The sequence below is a fragment of the Corythoichthys intestinalis genome, chromosome 11 (assembly GCF_030265065.1).
Source record: "Corythoichthys intestinalis isolate RoL2023-P3 chromosome 11, ASM3026506v1, whole genome shotgun sequence".
NCBI lineage: Eukaryota > Metazoa > Chordata > Actinopteri > Syngnathiformes > Syngnathidae > Corythoichthys > Corythoichthys intestinalis.
Genome location: NC_080405.1, coordinates 48,215,043 through 48,237,902, shown reverse-complemented (window position 1 = coordinate 48,237,902; position 22,860 = coordinate 48,215,043). Strand labels below are relative to the sequence as shown.

Below are 22,860 nucleotides of genomic sequence, written 5' to 3'. Positions count from 1 at the left end.
TCACCAGCATGCCTCCTCTTTCCCTTTTAGGGCAAGAGGTCTGTTACTAGCGCCATCCCAAATAAAAAGCGAGGTGAAGGAGGGGCTAGTTAGAACGATTGTAAGCTGTATAGTTGTCCCTCCTTCTCCTTGCAAGCTTTTCAACTAAATTGAGTGCCTTCCCTCCTTATTTTGAGTAATATTATAAATGTCTACCTAAGGATTTGTATTTGAACTTGACAGGTTTTTCATTATTAGGTTTAATGAATATAAAATATAATGAATTATAAACTAATGAATTAGCCCGACTATGTTAAGTCCATGACCGTATTAATCAGTATCTGTATCAGATTTTTGGAGTTGGACAGTATCGGGATATCTGTTATCGGTTAAAAAGTCATTTTCTGACAACGTTACCTAAAAGTTGGATAATAATCCTTTTAGAGCTGTCCCGACTAGTCGATGTAATCGATGACGTAAATGCGTCGACGGGCAAAACATACCATCGACGGGTAATGACGGGTTAAAAAAAATTACACGCGGATAAAGTTACAATAAAGTAAAGTAAAGTAGAATGGCGGGTGCTCGCGATGCAAGCGGTTGTTACTGGCACCCCCAAGGGGGCCGCTGTTATTTCAATGTGATCGGCATTGTCAGATTGAGCAAAGAGGAAGAAAGTGGGCGAGCGAGAGAGAGGGAGCGAGATCGGTGAGTTGGGAAAGTGTACGGGTAGCGCGGAGTTCAGTGGCTGCATGCCCCACGTTTTTGTTTTGGTCAATAAAAGTATTCATAAAGAGCCATCTGACGCCTCTCGGTGTTTTTATGCACGCCGCCGCCTTCCTATGGAGGAAATTGGACGAACCAACGACAACGAGCCAATTGAATCACCGGTTCACTCCTCACTACGGCGAGGAGTTGAAAACACCGCCAATTACCAAAAAGGGCAGAATTGGTGACACGTGAAAGTGGCATAAAGCCAAAAAAGCGGACCACAATAGCCAGAGCATGGAATTATTTCAAGGAAAATATGGAGGGTACCACTGTGTGTACTCTTTGCTAAGCTGAGCTCGCATACCAGGGTAGAATGTCGGCTATGAACGAACACTTGAAGCGCCGTCACCCAAGTATAATTTTCGAGGACAACGAAACAACAAGCTAGCGGATTGTAAGTCCATACAACTTTCTAACGATTTTTTAAAATGGAAGTTACCTTTATGTGCGTCGTATCAACGTGCATTTTTAGCAATAAAATAATTTAATATATATATATATATATATATATATATATATATATATATATATATATATATATATATATATATATATATATATATATATATTATAATATAATTAGATATTTTTAAAAATTCTTATTAAATTTATTAGGATCATGGAAGCTCCCACTTGGGGAAAATATATACATATACCCGTATATGTATATAATATAATAAATATATATATGGAAACAGCACTGGCCTGTTTACTCTAATCCATGACTGCACTAATGTTCGTTACTTTATATTATAAAGTATCATTGTGTATACACGTATAGTAGTATACTATAAAATTAATACTATATATTTAACTTTTGTTACTGTGAATATGTGGGCCTCTCATTCAAAATAATTTTGGTAATATTTCAGTGTGCCCTCTACTTTATCTATTTTCAGGTTAAAACAAACAAAAGTTGAACAGTTTTTCTCCTCCCGCAAAAATGCGGAATGCACACCCGAAAAAGCATCTGAACTCACACAAAGTATTCTGAAAATGGTTGTCCGGGACATTGCAATTCATTTTAACATTTAGAACAATATCGACAATGACATACCACAAAAAGAGTAAGAATTGTTTTGACTCCTGTTAAAGAGATGAAGTCTCAGTGTTTCTGATTACATTTTTTTGCACTAGTTCATGCCAGCAGCCTTTGACCTCATTGTTTGTGATTTATTATTGATATTTTTTATTTATTTGTATGTTAATAAAGAATTTAGGTGTTCCAAAATGTTTTTTGTGAATTAATAAGCTTCAACAAAAATTTAATTATTAAAGTAATTAAAAAAAATAAAATAAATAAAATTATTAGATTAGTCGACTAATCGTAAAAATAGTCGGCTGACCAATCAGGAGGAAATTAGTGGTTTGGGACAGCCCTAAATCCTTTTATTTGTTAGTGAGTTACTGTGGAAAAAAAACATAAAAAATAACTAGACATAAGGACCTGATTAGATAAATTTCCTCCTTCCGTTGATTTCACCTACTGATAATCACTCTGCTTTCATTGGTAAGTGCAGAAATCCAATAATATGATATTATTAATATTGATTTGGATGATTTTTGAGAAACAATTTAGCAAAAAAAATTGTTGCTGAATTTTATAATCAAATAGTTGACGATTAATCGAGGCAGCTGTAATGTAAAGTCCACCTAAATAAAGGTTGGCTGCTGGGATTGAACCCTTAATCGCAGAACTGTTTTCTATTGCTTAAACCTTAAATAGAGACGTTGGTGATACTGCCCTTATGAAGTTGTTCATCTTCTCATAGGTTCCTCATCTGATAGACAGATTTAGTCAGTCTATGTCCGTTCCCATTGTTTGGGTGGTCCAGTTTCAGCCAGCCACTAATGGAATCCACCACCAGTAGTCCCTCTTTAGGGCCTAATTGAATCAGGGAGGAGAGCAAGAATGTGATGACTCTATGCTCCCCTTTCTGTTTGCAGGCAACTGTCATCCGAGGATTTGGCCCGCGTCCCTGCCAATTCCACCAGTAACATCTTGAACAGGTTACTCATCAGCTACGATCCCAGAATACGGCCCAACTTCAAAGGTAAGTCCGAATGCCTCTTCATCTACCCCATCTGTCTGTCTGGCTTTTATGAAGGCGGCCGGATTGCCGGTGTCATGCTAATTTCACAAAGGCTACTCAGAACATCATCTTTAGGATTTATCATCAGTCGAAGGAGAACTTGATAGTTCCGAGATGTCTCAGATTCACACGAATGCTGTGATGGAGTGCAAATGTTCGGAGTGTGCGTTGAAATATGACGCTCAAAATAAGGCAATTTGGCCAAAATTAAATTTGACGTTTTATCTCTATACAGTAATAATAATAATAATAATACATTTTATTTCTAGAGCGCTTTTCAAACACACAAAGACGCTTCACAAGAGACATGGAATCACAGTACGATAAAAAGGTATTAAAAGGATAAAAAATTAAAAGCACAATAAAAAGAAGGAAAAATATGACAGCTAGGGGTTATGGTGGGTAAGAAAGAGTGAACAGGTGTCTTTTCAGTCTAGATTTGAAAAGTGATAGAGTAGATATGCTGCGGAGATCAGGGGGTAGGGAGTTCCAGAGCTGGGGGGCGCAATGACTAAAAGCTCTGGAACCAAAGGTGGAGAGGCGGACACGGGGGACGAAGAGGGGAGGAATAGTAGTAGAGCGAAGTGAACGGGTTGGATTGTTTAGACGGAGAAGATCGCAAAGGTAGGGAGGGGCCAGGGCATGGAGTATTTTGAAGGTGATGATGAGGATTTTGTAATTGATTCTTTGTTTGACGGGAAGCCAGTGAAGTTGACGGAGGATGGGGGTAATGTGGTGTGTTGCGGGGGTTCGTGTGATGAGGCGTGCTGCTGAGTTCTGGAGGAGCTGCAGTTTCTGGAGGGACTTGTTAGGGAGACCGAAGAGCAGTGAGTTGCAATAATCGAGCCGGGAGGTTATTAGATTACAGACCAGGGTGGAAGCGGTATGGTGGGTGAGAGAAGAGAGGAGGCGAGAAATGTGCGAAAGTGGAAATAGGCTGATCTGGTGATGCTGTTGATATGTGACCAGAAGGAAAGTGTGCTGTCGAGGATGACACCCAGACTCTTAACCTGAGACGAAGGAGAGATCGGTAAATTGTTGATTGTAATAGAGAACTTATGGACATTAGAGAGTGTTGCGGTGGTACCAACTAAGAGGACTTCTGTTTTGGAGCTGTTAAGTAGAAGGAAGTTGGAGGAGAACCAGGAGTTAATGTCATCTAAGCAGAGGGTGAGGGAGGAAGGTGGGAGGGAGGCGGTTGGTTTTGAGGATATGTAGAGCTGGGTGTCATCCGCGTAACAGTGAATGTTGTGTTTGCTGAAGATGGAACCGAGGGGTAGAATGTAGATGATGAAGAGGAGCGGCCCCAGGACAGAGCCCTGGGGCACGCCAGCAGAGACAGGGAGGGAACAGGATTGATGGGGGCCAAGTTTGACGAATTGTGTGCGGTTGGACAGGTAGGAAGTGAACCAGGAAAGGGGTGTGTGGGTGATACCAATGGAGGAGAGTCGGTCGAGAAGGATTGTATGGGAAATTGTGTCGAAGGCAGCAGTGAGGTCGAGGAGGACGAGAATTGATAATAAACCGGAGTCGGATGCTATGAGGAGGTCGTTTGTAATTCTAAGTAAGGCTGTTTCGGTGCTATGGAGGGGGCGGAAACTGGATTGAAAGTGCTCGTAAATGTCATTGGTAATTAGGTGGTTATGAAGTTGGGATGCAACGTTTTTTTCAAGAATTTTGGAAATGAAAGGTAGGTTGGAGATTGGGCGGAGGTTATTGAAATTGGTGGGATCCAGGTTGGGTTTCTGTCTACACATCCAGTATTTTTCTATCGAAAATCCTGCTCCAGTTTCCTAGGTTTATCATAATGCACTGTTTTTAAATATTAAAATTTGATTTAATTTAATAAAAATATAATTTCGAACTCATCTATCAAACGACTAACTAGTAGCTAGGACGGTGGTTAAGACACACAAGGCCCTGTTTTTGTAAACTGACTAAAGGTTTTGGACTGGTTTGCCCTCAATTTACAAGCTTACTCTAATTTTCAGACTATAAGGCGCACCTGACAATAAATTGCCACCCAAAAATTTTACACGAAAAAGGCATTCGTTCATCGATAAACCGCACTGGACCATAAGCCGCTGTCTTAATGAATGAATACTTATAACAGATGTCATTTATAGTCATGCGGCAAATGTTCTCACTTTTGAATGGATGTAAATGATCTGAGCTGGATATAAATGGAGTCAGTGACAAAATTTGCCGGATGACATTTAATGACATCTGTCATAAGTAGGGTTGGGCATCGAGCATTGATGGGATCCGTGACTAACACTCTGGCTTTCCGGAACCGTTTGAATTTTTTTTTTTCGATTCCAAGTTTCCCTGACCGCCGACCGGAAAAAATAGTTGCCGAACATCACGAAGAAGAAGCCACATGACGACTAGCTCCGGTATGAGTAAATCATATAAAGTGGCTAATTTAGCTGAACACAAAAACGTGTTGCTTCGCTTTACATAAATGACAACAAAGTAACAGAATAAACACACCGAAATTATATCACTGACATCTTGTGGACGGATGAACAATATATCAGTTTAAAAGAAATCTAACTTAAAAAGTAGGCAAGATCAAGGGCATTAACTAACTTGTAGAAATACCACCTAAAACAAACGATGCAATCCAATAAATGCATGCAGGGTAAGACACTCTAAAACATAGGCAAAATAATAAAATAATAACAAATTATAATCAATAGAAGAATTTATACTAATGCTTCGTCGTAACTCCCAGCTAAGGTACATGTATGGCAAAAGAATATGAGTATATGTTTTCTCCGTGAGCTTTTGAAAATTAAACATCTTTGTGAAAGTGCACTCCTGTGGAAAGAAACTTCATCATATTCCAGTTCAAAGACTGATATTTATATACAAGCTAAAAATAGCCCTGTGAGGAAAGTCATATCCAAGTTATGGAAAGTATATGTAATTTAAAAAATAATCGAGAAGTTAAGAAATTAATATAAACTATGCAATTTTTTGACCCTGCCTATTAAAAGAATCTGAATTGAGAATCATTTGGAACCGGAATTGAAACGTGGAATCAGAAATGGAACCGTTCAAATTCAAACGATGCCCAACCATAATCATATGCATTCACTAATGCCCATGACAGTGGTTAGGTCATAATTATGACAGTTTTATAGTCTTAAGACACCTCTGTCAACTAAAGTGTTACCTATTAACCCAAATAAATCAACAAATAAGCTGCACTGAACTATATACTGCAGGATTCAAAATGAGGGGGGAAAAGTAGCTGCTTATTGTCTGCAAATTACGGTAATTCCATTTCTTTTAACTGCTAGCCCTCTTTCTAATGGGAGCAGCAACTGGTTTGGTCAGTGGAAGGTTGACCTGCACTTGGTACGAGGAAGTATAATAAATAAATAAAAGCATTTGTGTCACACTTTACACTATGAAAGTAGTATGTGATGCAAGGATGCAACACTAAATGAGAATGTAGACGTTAGAACAAAAAATTCATTTTCCAACGTGAAAATCAACAGCTAAAAGCGCAATTATTTGGAGTATATTTGACGTTTGAAGTAATTTGAATGGGAAATCACACAGATATTAGCTTGCTATAGTTAGCTATATCAATTTTGAATAAATAAAAAAAAAAACTTTATTATTTAATTCCAAAGGGTTCAGAGTATGCACCTGTGAAACTTGTGTGGTTCAGTACCCTTAGCAAGGTTAAGAACCAATGGGCAAGGATAACACAAATCAGAGAAGTATTTTTTACAACTTGTGCTAACAGTAATAACTAGGGGCTGTCAAAATTATCGCGTTAATTAATTAATTTTTTATATTAATCACGTTAAAATATTTGACGCAATTAACGCACATGCCCCGCTCAGATTAAAATGACAGCAGTGTAATGTCCGCTTGTTACCTCTTTTTTGTTGTTTGGCGCCCTCTGCTGGCGCTTGGGTCCAAATGATTTTATGGGTTTGGGGAGTGAGCATGGTGTAATGACAACAATGGCGAGCTACTAGTTTATTTTTTTGATTGAAAATTTTACAAATTTTAATAAAACGAAAACATTAAGAGGGGTTTTAATATAAAATTTCTATAACTTGTACTAACATTTATCTTTTCAGAACTACAAGTTTTTCTATCCATGGATCGCTTTAAGAGAATGTTAACAATGTTAATGGCATCTTGTTGATTTATTGTTTTAATAAACAAATACAGTACTTATGTACCGTATGTTGAATGTATATATCCGTCTTGTGTCTTATCTTTTCATTCAAACAATAATTTACAGAAAAATATGGCATATTTTATAGATGGTTTTAATTACAATTAATTATTTGCGATTAATTAATTTTTAAGCTGTAATTAACTCGATTAAAAATTTTAATCGTATGACAGCCCTAGTAATAAGTAATAGTGATACTAATGCAATCAATCAGAACATATGGGAGAAAAATAAGTAAAACCGGGAATTCACAAAAGTAAAGACTGGAAGTGGCTTCTGTTTGCAAATGTGTTTTTGGCCCTAATCCCAATTGAAACAACCAGATTTCATTGGAATGTACAGTGCAACCTTAATTTTTAAAGTCATTAATTTGAGTTCTTTGTCTATGAGGTGTAACGAGGGGGATTTTTTGGGGTGGGGGTTGAGGGTCATACGAACAGGTCATGCCATCGAGTGAGTTACATTTTTCATTAGTCCTAGTTAATTTTAAATATTACTTATGGAGTTAATCATATTTTTTTCCCAAATATATCACAGATCAAATTCCCAAGAAAATTTTACCAGACACTCTTTCTTGTCTTGTCTCCTTGTCACAGCTCAACCCATCATAAAAACAGCTCTTGGGTACCGCTGAGATTTTGGTGTCTAACATCTGATGGCTGGGGTACATCAAGCGTTTCTTGATGTAAATCAAACACTTGAGCCATCTTCAAACAATTATCGGACTATGAAAGGACAGCGCTTTTCAATTTTTTTCTGATAAAACATGCAAAACTGAACGCGTTTTAGTTTCCACACTTTTTACAGCATGCGGTGCTGCGGTAGCATAAGCATTCAGCCTTCAATCATAAACATCCCTGAAGTACTACCAAGAGTTTGAATGATGTCCACTACAGTCATCTGCCGGTCGATCTTAGGATACTTTCGGACCTCGGGGTCCTTGGCATGAGTCGTCGGTGGGCTCGTTCTTCCGCCAAACTAATCGACCGCTTCCCCAAGCGAAACATCTGCTCTCCATTCCAGAGTGACCCCACTACCACACTCAAAGTCATCCATTAGTAGCTCTCAAAAACTGTGCATTCCTTTGACCAAACCTTATAAAACTTCATGCTTTGATCAGGAATCTGAGCTACTAGAAAGGTTTTCTCAAATCAAAACACATGACCTAACTAATGTCATCCTTTCTTTATAACACAGGAATACCAGTAGAAGACCGAGTGAACATTTTTATCAACAGCTTTGGCTCCATCCAGGAGACGACCATGGTGAGCATTAACTTTGACAGGCCATATTTCAGTCATTCTGTCAGGCCTGAAAAAAGAATTTGAATTGCACAATCTGAGGGCAAATTCTCACACCCTCGCTCATTGGATGACTTCATTTCTGATAAAGGAAGCAAACTTTGCATGCTAATGAATCAACGGGACTCATGGACGGGCCATTACAGGAAACAAGAACTGAAACAACCAAAGCAGGTCTTAAAGGAGACATACACTACGAACACAAGTATGAGTATAGTGGGCCAATGCAGTTTGGGCTCTTCCTGAAATTTTATAAAAAATATTCCTAACAACTGCATGCCATTTTTTAAAAATATTATTTTAGTGCTGCAACAATTATTTGATTAACTCAAGTAATTCGATTAGAAAAAAGATTTGAATTAAATTTTGCTGCTTCGAGTATTTGTTTAATTAGATAGTGTTATTCTGTTTTATTTTTTTTCTTTATGGGATTTCTTTGGCGCGCCACACAGCCCAAAGCGTTTGACCGATCGGCACAATTTGAATATCGAAACGACCGGAATTTTCACGCGGCGCAGGGTATTTTTCGAACGACCCCGAAAAATATTCCATTCACCCGTAAATGCTGATTTTTCACCGATTTTTTGGAAAAAAAAAAAACAAATTTTCAAATTTTCCAAATGTATCTAGTCCAACAATTTTTGACCAAATCACATTTGGACATCAAAAATTCCGGGATGGTGAGGGGCATAAAAATTGTATACAGAATTTGTAAAAAAAAAAAAAAAAAATTTTACAGTTCTCCGGAAATTTGCCAAAAACTTTCCCATTCATTTTTAATGGGATGCAAAGTTCAAATTTCCCATTCACTTCCAACGGAATTTACATGGCATTGATGCCATTGACAGCCATGTATGTATTTCAAATCTATTGATGCCAATTTACTTGGATTCCATTGACGCATATGTAAGTCCATGCCATTGACGGCCGTGGACGTCCAAATTTCCCATTATTTCCGATGGCATTCACATTGCATTGAAGCCAATTTAGACAGATGCCATTGACGGCCATGTATGTCAATTTTATTGATGCCAACGTACTTGGATTCCATTGGCACATATGTAAGTTGATGCCATCGACGAACATGGACGTCCAAATTTCCCATTCATTTTCAATGGCAAAAAAAACAGATGTCCCCAAATCAACTGGAAATGAACAAATATCAATAGGATGTGTACCCACATGTCCCCAAATAACCTGATATGACCAGGACACGCCCCCTAAATGTCCCCAAATGACCTTATATGACCAGGACACGCCCCCCAAAAGACCTGTTAAGACCAGGACGTGTCCCCCAAATGTCTCCAAATCAACATTTTATAGCATTTCAGCTAGCAGACTTTTGCTATTTTAGTTAGCAAATGGTTCTTTTGTTGCACTTAGATCCTCATTTATTTATTTTTTTATGCTTTAATTTGTATGTCCTTATCCGATTACTTGATTATTCTTTCATCGATCAATTAATTCTATTTATTTTATTTTTTCAAAACTTGTTCATTGACATACAACCAATTTTCTTGTTTTGATTCTTGAGTGCAGGCATGTATTCTTTATCCTCTGTGAAAATCCACATAATAGTACTGTTGAGCAGGTATGACATGTATATCCATGTCTTTATTTTACTGCCCCCAGGTGGCCAAGGCAGATAAACCAGGAGGAGGAGCATTGGCCACTGAATGAAGCCAAAAGTGTGACAAAAACCGTTTCATTTTTTACATTCCATTTTATTACCATATTGTACAGTATTATTTCCTCCCCATTAAAATCCTTATTACAATGCTGGAATTAATTAAAGCTATTTCCATGCATTTAGGTGGTGAATGATGACCTTAGATAGAAGTGGTTTGCGAGACAAGAATGGTCACAGAACAAATTCAAGTTGTATCACAAGGCATCATTCACTATACTTTAGTCATCCGTTACCATGACCACCAAGGGAGGAGTATTGCCGCATCTGTGCACGCTTACACTCAGCGGCATTGCGGAAAACCCATAGAGGGGACAGCCCACTTCTTTTAGAGGCACGAAAATTGAGTTCAGCAAAAAGAGTCCACACCCCTCAAAATTAAAGATTTCAGTCTTCCTTTCTTTGTCTCTGTGGGGTCTGCAATGTCATGACAACTCTCTTCTCATCATTCACACCCCCCCATGCTGCCGTTAGCACATCTATTTTTCGCTCCGAGGATGACTAATTCGACGCTGTGGCAGTTGTTTTTCTTTTACAGTGCCTCAATTTTGCAATTTGCTGGCTGTGTTGAATCCCTCCAGAAGGGAAGCTTGACTCCGGGCCAAAGACAAGATTGAGTTCCACGTTTTGCTCCTTTGTACAAAGGCAAAAGGTGTGTCAGAGCAGCCCCAGAGTGGACTCAAAGAAATGACAGCATGCCTTTGAAATGTTACTAAAGGAGAAACACACTTGAAGTATTTGGCAGGCCAACTTAACGCTTTGAAGCGGTTTTGTGTTACAGCCTTACGTCCAAACAAAGTGTTCTTTATTCTTTTTTTCCCCACTAAGAAAACACAGAAATGACACTACTTACAACAATCGCACAACAAAAAATCTGACAAGCCAAGGAACTAAACAGACTAATTATGGCAATGTGAGACAGCGGGATGGCTTGTGAGAAGCTGGTTGGTTGACAGAACTGAAAAGTGCAGGTTGACTCAAATGGTGCAGGTGAAACTGATCAGCAAGTTCTAATAATCACGGAATGTACATCATCATACCACATCAAAGAAAACGCAATTCCGTGATCGAAAGTCTTCCAACCTGTTAAACATATGCCAAAGCAACAGGTGGCGCTACACAGCACTCCCTTTTGGGTCTGTAGGAGGTCAAAACAGCCTTGAGAGATCCAAGAAGGTCTTGTGTATTTAGAGCTCCTGTCACTTTCAATCAATTTGTGATCGTTCTAATGGGCCAAACAGATTGTCGTGCTGATGTGTGTGTATGTTCCCCTGGTAGCAGCACTGGCCTGCAGCAGGAAGGACAGAACCGAGTTAGTCTAGCTTGTTAGGGGTTATGTGTGTGCATGTGAATAGACCGTCTGGTATGCAGCTGCAGGGCTTCTATGAAGTCAGCAGTGTAGCGTGTGTGTTTAGTGCAGGATTACAGAACATCAGATAACCTATGTATGCTTCCATAAAGAACACATGTAGGCATCTGTTGGTGGGGCGGTTGCTTGTTGCTACTAAAGCTTGACAGGAGGGGACTGTCACCTGAAATATACGCGTCCGTGAGACATTTGACTTAGGTAATTACTGTACTGAAATGTCGAGTTTCTTGCCAGTTATTCATGGTAACCGTCGCTTTGCACAGTCAAAATAAACAGAGCTAGCAATTAAGTTCAAAACGGTCAGACTGGTTATTTACCCAACACTGGACCTAAACGGCGTGTGCTGCATTTAACCTGGCAGGACTACCGAGTCAACATCTTCTTGCGGCAGCGCTGGAACGACCCACGGCTCAAATTGCCGCAGGACTTCAAGTCCGACTCACTTACCGTGGACCCCAAGATGTTCAAATGCCTGTGGAAGCCCGATCTGTTCTTCGCCAATGAAAAGAGCGCTAACTTCCATGACGTCACGCAAGAGAACATTCTCCTCTTCATCTTCCGCAACGGGGATGTACTTATCAGTATGAGGTATTTCAATGACGTTGTCGCAATAATGTAATGCAATGTGGTACTATTAATTTGAAATTGGGTGGGCGTTTTTATGGAGACACATGAAAAAAAGTGTAATGGCCCTGCACCTGAAATTAAATAGAAACAGCCATTTCTGGACAAATTCCTAAGCTACTGCACCGACAAACGCCTTCTCTATAAATGTGCCAATTCTTTAAATGCCTAAAACGCCATTTTGGTCACCTCAGCTTGCTGAAAAATTCAATTTTTACAAGTGCATGTATCCTGCTGAAAAGGTACTAGGGTTGGACAAAATAATAGTAAAACACCTTAAAAAATCAACAAAAACAAATTTTATATGGTGTAGGTCCGCCTTTTGCGGCAGTTATTGTCTCAGTTCTCCGAGGTATTGATTCATAAACTTGTGAATTGTTTCCAAAGGATTTTTAAGCCATTCTTCAGTTATAATACCCTCTAACTCTTTTAGACATGATGGCAGGGGAAATTGGCATCTTGGCATCTGAATCTCTAAAACTGACCATAAATGTTGTATTGAGTTCATTTTATCTACACTTATAGATAGGTTGAATTTTTCTTTTTATCTCAGACAATAGTTATAGGTGGTTTAAATACCTGTTAGCTGAATCCAGCTGCTCCCTGTTAAGACCAACATAAGCTAAGTTTTTATTTGAGCTAATTTTTTTTTAATGCATTTCAAATTTAGTTTATAGGTACAGTATATTTAGCCGTTTTTCGTGGGAATGTGTTTTGAACCATTTGTTAAGAGCATTGTTAAAAAAAAAAAAAAAAAAAAACGTTGGCATTTTATAGCAGTTAAGTTAGCGGACTTTTGCTCCGTAAGTTGGCCAATTGTTCTTGTGTTGTGCTTCGATCCTCTTTTTTTTTTTCCCCAATTTGAGGCTCTGCTCAGGTATTTTAATTTTTTATGTTCCTTATCTGTATACTCAATTATTTGAACTAACTAGTTCATCGGACAAAATAATAGAAAAACACGTTAAAAAATCAACAAAAACTAATTTTATATGGTGTAGGTCCGCCTTTTGCGGCAATTACAGTCTCAATTCTCCGAGGTATTGATTCATAAACTGATTGATTGATTCATAAACTGAATGATTTCCAAAGGAGTTTTAAGCCATTGTTCAGTTAGAATACCCTCTAACTCTTTTAGACATGATGGCGGTGGAAATTGGCATCTTATATTGAACCGCTAAAACTGACCATAAATGCTGTATTGAGTTCATTTTGTCTACACTTATAGATTGGTTGAATTTTTCTTTTATCTCAGACAATAGTTATTGGCGGTTTAAATACCTGTTGGCTGACATGTTTCAGCGAACACTTCCGCCTACATCAGAGAGTCCTTTTCCTGGTTGGGATCGGGTTCTTGATATTCAAGCTGGCTGGTATTACTACCTCATCCGGGCAGCGCAGGTTGAATCTCAGGTGGTTTCTGTAGCAGGCCCGTTTCCTCGTCAGCTTTTCCAGGAGGTGAAACACCTCCTCCAATTTTCTCCATAACTTTCTCTTATTAGGTGTATTGGGTTCATTTTGTATACACTTATAGATTAGTTGAATTTTTCTTTTATCCCAGACAATAGTTATAGTTGGTTAAAATACCTGTTAGCTGAAATGTTTGGGCGAACACTTCCGCATCTCTGATGAACTGACCATAAATGCTCAATAATGTTGAGGTCTGGGGATTGGGCCGGCCATACAAGATGCTCAAATTTATTAGAATGTTACTCATGCCAAAATGTTAGGTCATAGACTTCACCATCAGTGACAGAAACAGGGAAACAACTCTAACCCTATTCTCAAACACTTAAAATATTTTCAAAACCAAAGCTAAAACAGGCACCTCGCTTAGGCATATATGAGTCTCCATTAACAGCAGCGGCATGAAAAAATTCAGTCGTCCCCGAATAAAATCCTGATAAATTATTATATTTTATATATATATATACAGTAAGTGTAAGAAAACTTAAAATGGCTATAAAATTCTCAGATTTAATGCTAAATGCACAAAAGTCACCAAATGCAGAGATAATCGCTTATATTTTCAGGATCAATAGCAATACGTATTTAACATTTCAAGTTTTTGCCCAAAATAGCAACTTAATTTTTTTTTAATTTAGTGCAATTTTGACGCAAGTTTTCAACAGCTAGTAAGACACTCAATTTTCACATCAGAAACTTAATACTTGAGGAAAGCATGCAGAATCATCTTAATTTTACTCAATAAAAGCAAATTTTGTATTTTTAGAAATATACAATCACAACTTATTTAGATTGAATTCCGATGTCTCTATTGCCTAAGCACGTCTCGCCGGTTATATGGCCCTCGTTGTTTTTAGATTGAAATGTTACATAAAACAAAACGCATAAAAGTCAATTTCATTTTTTTTTTTTGTATGGATGCAGAATGTATTAGTTTTTTGCCCAAGAACGGGCAATTGGCTGAAAATTACTTGATTATTTGAATGTAAAGTTATGCTGTTGTGTATGGATGTAAATCCAACATGGTGGCCATCACAAAACAAAGAGCTTTGTAAGTTGAAAATTTTTGTAAATAAATGCGTAAATCCTGGAATTTCTTTAGATATGAACGTAAAACAGTCTAGATTCTTAACTTAAAACAAACAACAACAAAAAAACGGGCAGCTATCATTCATTTTACGTAAATATTTCAAGCTAAAAAAAAATTTCCATTCATTTAATCTTTTTCGCAACGTTTCAAAGTGCACGCATGGTGCTATTTTTATATAATGATTACCTTGAATCCTCAACCAAATCACTCTTGAGACACACCTGCCTGCTTGTATGCATTGAAACGTTTGTCCTGTTTACACAGAACGCAGTGTGTGTTGAGTTTATCGTAGTGAAAACTGCCACGATGCTTTGCCTGGCCCGGCCGGCCCCCTATAGGAAGCTGTGGCGCAATGTCTGTAGGAGCTGTCTCGTCAACTGATAGTGAAGTCTATGCTTATGTGTTTCCATTATTTTGTCCAACCTCTGCATGTGGTTTAAGATGAATTGAACAGGGTCCTTTTTATTATATTAAAGCAGCCATTTTGAGTAGATTCAAGGGCTCATATGCTGGCAAACTCCAAAAGGAAATTTGCCCAATTTGTCAGAAGCTAGTATCCAAGACCGATGGAGGATACCAGTTTGTAAAGTTTTTGGGTTTATATTGTCTAAAATAGGCGTAAGACAGCATTGCACAGTCATTTTAAGGATTCACCATAAAATAAGAGCTTATTCCCCACTGTGAACAGATATAATCATATTTGTATTGGATCTGTTTGGCCATTGAGCCAACTTGACTGTGTAGTAGAGCACAATTACCCGTGTAAAATCTAAAAGTAAAGCAATAAGGTAGTTAGATAATTTCCCTGAGGCGTCAGTAGACAGGTTGTAATGATCTACGGGTGTAATTTCATAGTTTGTTGATCTAGAGTATGCTCGCCATTAATCTCTCACAAATGAGTCCCCTGCTTTGGTGCAAATGAGACGGCATTAAAAATGTCTTCTACAAACCGGCAGGTTGTCCGTCACGCTTTCTTGTCCACTGGACCTGACGTTGTTCCCCATGGACACCCAGAGGTGCAAAATGCAACTGGAAAGCTGTGAGTTTTACCTCCAATAAAACAAACTTTACGTTTGAGGAAATGCCCAAATTCATTAGTTATACATTTTTTCCCCAGTTGGCTACACCACAGATGACCTTCAGTTCATGTGGCAAACAGGCGACCCTGTACAGATGGATGCCATTGCCCTGCCTCAGTTTGACATCCGACAGGAAGACATCGACTATGGCAACTGCACCAAGTTCTATTCAGGAACAGGTACCGTCGCGATGTTGCATACACGGCCAGACACAAAAATTACCTTTGTTCTTTCACACGAATATTCATGTTCATAAATTGGATCAAACGTCCCCTTGGAGTATCGCTCTAGAGAACATAATGGAGGCTAGACATTGAGGAGCTTTAGTGTATGTATTGATAGTAACAAACAGAGCACATACATCTTTACATTGCTCGATTATGTGAGGCTAGTCCAAAAAAGAAACGGTAAGTCATTTAAACGAGCTGTCTTTCCTTTAACATAAAAGTTAAATTCAAATATTGATTAGGAAATAAGATGAAATGCAACTGCATTGTACAGATGAAACCAATATAGCTGCACTGCCTTGGAAAGGACTCTTACCTCACACTTGAAGTAGTTTCATATCGTAAGTGGTACTAATACCACACGAGCACATACAAGAGTGAGGCGTAGCACTATCTAGCTGCTTTAATATACATATATACAGTGGGGAGAACAAGTATTTGATACACTGCCAAAGGGAAAACCCATTGGCAGTGTATCAAATACTTGTTCTCCCCACTGTATGTATTTTTTTACTTACCATTACCATTTTTGGCTTCCAATACCAATTACGACACCCAGCTTTGTTATATCGGCCAATGCTCCTACTGTACCGATACGTGTTTATTTTTGTTGTTGTTGTTTTTTTTTTTTTTTAAAGCAACACTACATAACTTTTCAACTTTGATTAAATATTTTCAGAACATTTGTGATAATATGTCGACTGACAACTAGTTGAATGACACCTCTTTTGTATTTTGAGGGGGTCTGTATTGCTTTCAACAGCACTAATTCACTTTGAGGAGGGTTGCAGGAACCCTGTCACACAAAAAAAGCTAACTGCTTTATGGCATATGTCACTTTCCGTCTTCCTCATTCATTATAAAGACGGAAGTCAATGCGAACGCTTTTGCGCGAATGCTGCAAAGATGGCAGAGCAACAACAGACAAAAAGTTTTGTCTGAGGAGGGAAAAAAAGAGAGGTTACCAGGATATACAGAATAACCATTGGCCTGGCTTTCGCTGACAAGTTCGGTTGAGAGTGGGGATTTTAGCCACACTAAGCTAAACGGTTGCTGACCGTCATATGCTATTGTTTAGTCATGACTAGATTCATTACCTTATTACTATTTATCCTTCACACAGCCGCTGGAAACAGAAATGTTGTTTAATCTTTTTGCAGGCGACCATGAGATTGATTTTTGACTCATTAGTGATTTTACGACACTGTTCGGATGTGTGCTGGTCCTCATAGAAAACACAGTCTTCCTTAAGGCAAAACACAACCGCTTTTGTCCACCGGCGTTGCTAAAATCGACCAAAATTGCTACCAAGTGTCGCTTTAAATTTACATTTTTTTCTCTTAATACTATATTACTGAATACTCACTTGAATGTATTCGCTATCATGGCTTGGTCAGACACTGCTTACTTCATTGTCTGCCATTGACAACGCTAAACTACTAGAGGTGTGCGAAATTTTCGATTCTTAGATTATACGCGATTCGGCCGTGGAAGATTCGAGGACAATTCACAAACATCCGAATTCTGATTATTGAAATATGCCAAGTAAAGCGGAACCAAAACACCGCCACCGCAGTCTTCGGGACGCAATGAGGAACGGACCGAGAGTAACATGCTCAACTCATGCCGCTAGATTACAAAAAAAAAAAAAAAAACAATTAATACCTGACGGCGGCCGGGAGCCACCGCAAACTACGCCCACATAATGCTACGGTAGATATCACATGTATAGAGAACTAGGTGCGAAATGACAGACTCGCCGGCGTTAGTAAACAGCTGCCATCTTAAAGCAGTTGACATCTCTAGAAGGCTGTTGTAGTGAACCTTCAGAGCGAACCTAATTAACTTTTTATCTAAAATACTCCTAAATCAGCAAAATCTTGACTTTAATCCATCTTTAAATGATGAAACAGTTTTAAAATATTCACATGTCGAAAGTAGACAGAAGGGAAATAATGGAATAACGGGAGCAATTTTAACAACTTTAACTTCAACTTTCACAACACTAAAATAATTGAATGTAGCTTGAGTATTTTATCTGCTGTTTTGAACTGTTAACTTGATACTGAAATAGTAGTTTATTTAAGCCTGACAGGATTTTTGTACAATTTTTGTAACTAATGTACAAAACATTAAAAGCAGCTAATAGCTGGGAGGGTGGGTGCATCAACAATCGATTTATAATCGAATCGCCTCTGAATCGTAATCGTAATCAAATCGTTAGGTGCCCCAAGATTCCCACCTCTATAGACTGCTAGTCTACTAGTGATAAACTCTCTAAATTCACAACAGCAGGATGATTGGATGCCACACGATTGGATATCAATCATAATCTTGGGAAGGGCGACAAACGCTCCTTCTTTTCCAGTGGCTTGCATAGCCAGTGGCCATCTTTGATAGAGTGACCAGCAGTTGGAAACTAAATTTCAAAAAGTACATATTGCACAGCATCAGCGCGATGATATTGATAATTGATGATATTGATGATTTCATTTTACTGCCGTATCGGTTCCGATACAATGCAACATTAATTACAGTCCCAGTTAGTCCAGTGTTTCTATTCATATTTTTGGAAATCAAACCTTGTACACAATAGTTTTGTGTTTTTCCATGACACATGTACCACTTGTGTTCTGGCAGGCTACTACACGTGCGTGGAGGTCATATTCACCCTACGGCGACAGGTGGGCTTCTACATGATGGGTGTGTACGCGCCCACGCTGCTCATCGTGGTACTCTCCTGGCTGTCCTTCTGGATCAACCCCGACGCCAGTGCTGCCAGAGTGCCGTTGGGTAAGGGTACTATTTTCAGAGGTCGTGTACTGTCCCACCTCTGCTGACAAAATATGTATACATATCCCAGCGGGAGCAGTTGGAGGTTGTCAAACGTGCGATATTTTTGATAATGAGGTAATTCGGTGTGAAAGCCCACTGTATACTGAAGAGAACAAACTCTAAGGGGATTTGTATGTTTTGGAAGATCAATGATTTTTTTTTTACGGCAACTGCACCTCCATCAATCACCTGGACAGCATGAAGGACTTTATCCAGTAGGCATGCGCATATGTGCTTCTGGAAACCATCAATCAATACATAACAGATGTGCTTGACAGATGGGATTGAAGTCCTTCACAAAGCAAAGCAGGCCAAGGATTACGTATAACAATACATGGGCAGGTCGATCTTCACAAAGATAAAAGCAACCAGAGCGCAACACTGTCTAGTTCATGATGAAGTGGCTCCGAAACGCCTCACATTCAAAACCAAATAAAAAGAATGACATTGAGAAATGTAGCAGAACGAGGCAGACCGCAGGGTGAACTCAAATGTTTGCGGGAAATATTGTGGAACGATCTTGTCACAGTCAGATGAAATGCTTATTAGAGTGAGTAGAGTTTTGAATTAGGGTAGTCTGGCACCGATACCAATTCAAATATCAGTACCGATAGGGCACTAAATTGATGTCATCGGTATCAGGGAGTACTAAGAAATAACATGCTGTTGCTACTAGTGCTGCAATGATTAATCGATTAACTCGAGGTCTCGAAGGAGACATACACTGTAAACACAAATATGAGTGTAGTGGGCCAATGCATTTTGGGCTTTTCCTCAAAGTTTTATCTAAATATTCCTAACAACTGCATGCCAATTTTAAAAAATATTATTTTAGTGCTGCCACGATTAATCGATTAACTCGAGTTATTCGATTAGAAAAAGATTCAAATTAAATTTGCTGCTTCAAGTATTCGTTTAATTAAAGTAGCAGTGTAATGGTTTGTTTTGAAAGTGTTTGCATGTAGTTTTATTGATTTGGGTGGATACACTGCCTTCTAGTGGCAACAGTGAATACGACATAACTCATTTCACATGTCTTAATCCAGCTGCTCTGTTTTTGTTTGAGCTAATGTTTTTTTTTATGCATTCGTAATTTACTTTTTAGATATATTTAGCCATTTCTCGTCGGAATGTGTTTTTAACCATTTGTTAAGAGCATTGTAAAAAAAAAAAAAAAAAAAGTTGGCATTTTATAGCATTTAAGCTAGCGGACTTTTGCTATGTAGTAGCCAATTGTCTTTTGTTGTACTTAGATCCTCATTTATTTTTTTCTCAGGTATTTTATTCTTTTTTTATGTTTCTTATCTGATTACTTGATTATTCGAACTAACTACTTCATCGATTAACTAGAACTACCAAGTGTGGATCATTTGATACAAATCTCTTATGTATCCGGAGAAGGGTCGTCTGACCCTAATCAGCATATCAGTGGACCGCTCAGGCAGGCAATAGGGTGGACAACCTTTTAACATTTTCCAAAAGCTGCAGTTTGCCTACACTGCTTGGCCAAAAGTATTGGCACCCTGCAATTCTTTCAGATAATGGTCAATTTCTCCCAGAATCTCGCCAGATATAGCGAGATTGTCGCCAAGTTGGCGACACTGGGTTTAAAGCATGGCCAGGTAGCTTTAAATTCCGTTTTTGCACATACACTGCTGGCCAAAAGTATTGGCACCCCTACAATTCTGTTAGATAATGCTCAATTTCTCCCAGAAAATGATTGCAATTATAAATGCTCTGGTAGTAATACCTTCATTTATTTTGCTTGCAATGATGAAAAAACACAAAAGAGAATGAAAACAATTTTTAAATCATTATCATTTTACACAAAAGTCTAAAAATGGGCCAGACAAAAGTATTGGCACCGTTTGAAAAATCATGTGATCCTTCTCTAATTTGTGTACCGTATTTTTCGGACTATAAGTCGCACCTGAGTATAAGTCGCACCAGCCATAAAATGCCCAACGAAGAGGAAAAAAACATATATAAGTCGCACCGGAGTATAAGTCGCATTTTTGGGGGAAATTTACTTGATAAAATCCAACACATATAACAGATATGTCATCTTGAAAGGCAATTTAAAATAAAAATACAGTAGAGAAGATGCTGATTAAGTGTATAGTATGATAATGTTACATGATGCATGAACAACGAAATGCGAACATGGCCGGTATGTTAACATAACATAGCTATTAAGAGTTTTTCAGATAACTATAGCATAAAGAACGTGCTAACAAGTTTACCAAACCATCAGTGTCACTCCGAAACACCAAAACAACATGTGAAATGATATAATAATGTGTTAATAATTCGACACGTAAGTCGCTCCAGAGTATAAATCGCACCCCCAGACAAACTATGAAAAAAACTGCGACTTATAATTCGAAAAATACGGTAATTAACAGCACCTGTTACTTACTTGTAGCGCATAACAGGTTGTGGCAATAACTAAATAACACTTGCAGCCAGTTAAAAGGGATTAAAATTGACTCAACCTCTGTCGTGTGTACTATGTTGGGCATGGAGAAAAGGAAGAAGACCAAAGAACTGTCTGAGGTCTGGTCTTTCTTTACAGTGCCTTGCAAAAGTATTCGGCCCCCTTGAATCTTGCAACCTTTCGCCACATTTCAGGCTTCAAACATAAAGATATGAAATTAAATTTTTTTGTCAAGAATCAACAACAAGTGGGACACAATCGTGAAGTGGAACAACATATATTTTCAGTTTTTTAACAAATAAAAAACTGAAAAGAGGGGCGTGCAATATTATTCGGCCCCTTTACTTTCAGTGCAGCAAACTCACTCCAGAAGTTCAGTGAGGATCTCTGAATGATCCAATGTTGTCCTAAATGACCGATGATGATAAATAGAATCCACCTGTGTGTAATCAAGTCTCCGTATAAATGCACCTGCTCTGTGATAGTCTCAGGGTTCTGTTTAAAGTGCAGAGAGCATTATGAAAACCAAGGAACACACCAGGCAGGTCCGAGATACTGTTGTGGAGAAGTTTAAAGCCAGATTTGGATACAAAAAGATTTCCCAAGCTTTAAACATCTCAAGGAGCACTGTGCAAGCCATCATATTGAAATGGAAGGAGCATCAGACCACTGCAAATCTACCAAGACGCGGCCGTCCTTCCAAACTTTCTTCTCAAACAAGGAGAAAACTGATCAGAGATGCAGCCAAGAGGCCCATGATCACTCTGGATGAACTGCAGAGATCTACGGCTGAGGTGGGAGAGTCTGTCCATAGGACAACAATCAGTCGTACACTGCACAAATCTGGCCTTTATGGAAGTGTGGCAAGAAGAAAGCCATTTCTCAGAGATATCCATAAAAAGTCTCGCTTAAAGTTTGCCACAAGCCACCTGGGAGACACACCAAACATGTGGAAGAAGGTGCTCTGGTCAGATGAAACCAAAATTGAACTTTTTGGCCACAATGCAAAACGATATGTTTGGCGTAAAAGCAACACAGCTCATCACCCTGAACACACCATCCCCACTGTCAAACATGGTGGTGGCAGCATCATGGTTTGGGCCTGCTTTTCTTCAGCAGGGACAGGGAAGATGGTTAAAATTGACGGGAAGATGGATGCAGCCAAATACAGGAACATTCTGGAAGAAAACCTGTTGGTATCTGCACAAGACCTGAGACTGGGACGGAGATTTATCTTCCAACAGGACAATGATCCAAAACATAGAGCCAAATCTACAATGGAATGGTTCAAAAATAAACGTATCCAGGTGTTAGAATGGCCAAGTCAAAGTCCAGACCTGAATCCAATCGAGAATCTGTGGAAAGAGCTGAACACTGCTGTTCACAAACACTCTCCATCCAACCTCACTGAGCTCGAGCTGTTTTGCAAGGAAGAATGGGCAAGAATGTCAGTCTCTCGATGTGCAAAACTGATAGAAACATACCCCAAGCGACTTGCAGCTGTAACTGGAGCAAAAGGTGGCGCTACAAAGTATTAACGCAAGGGGGCCGAATAATATTGCACGCCCCACTTTTCAGTTTTTTATTTGTTAAAAAAGTTTAAATTATCCAATAAATTTTGTTCCACTTCACGATTGTGTCCCACTTGTTGTTGATTCTTGACAAAAAATTTAAATTTTATATCTTTATGTTTGAAG

General features: G+C 38.6%; 1 protein-coding gene across 2 annotated transcripts in view; it reads left to right on the top strand.

The window, feature by feature from the left end:
• glrbb (glycine receptor, beta b) overlaps window positions 1-22,860 on the top strand; it is a 45,727-nt gene that overhangs the window by 15,581 nt on the left and 7,286 nt on the right. For both annotated transcript variants that reach the window (XM_057850180.1, XM_057850181.1), the window contains exons 3-8: window positions 2,698-2,804; window positions 8,248-8,315; window positions 11,769-11,995; window positions 15,542-15,624; window positions 15,703-15,843; window positions 18,532-18,684. In XM_057850180.1, the coding sequence (XP_057706163.1) occupies window positions 2,698-2,804; window positions 8,248-8,315; window positions 11,769-11,995; window positions 15,542-15,624; window positions 15,703-15,843; window positions 18,532-18,684 (779 nt within the window). The remainder of the gene's footprint in view (window positions 1-2,697; window positions 2,805-8,247; window positions 8,316-11,768; window positions 11,996-15,541; window positions 15,625-15,702; window positions 15,844-18,531; window positions 18,685-22,860) is intronic.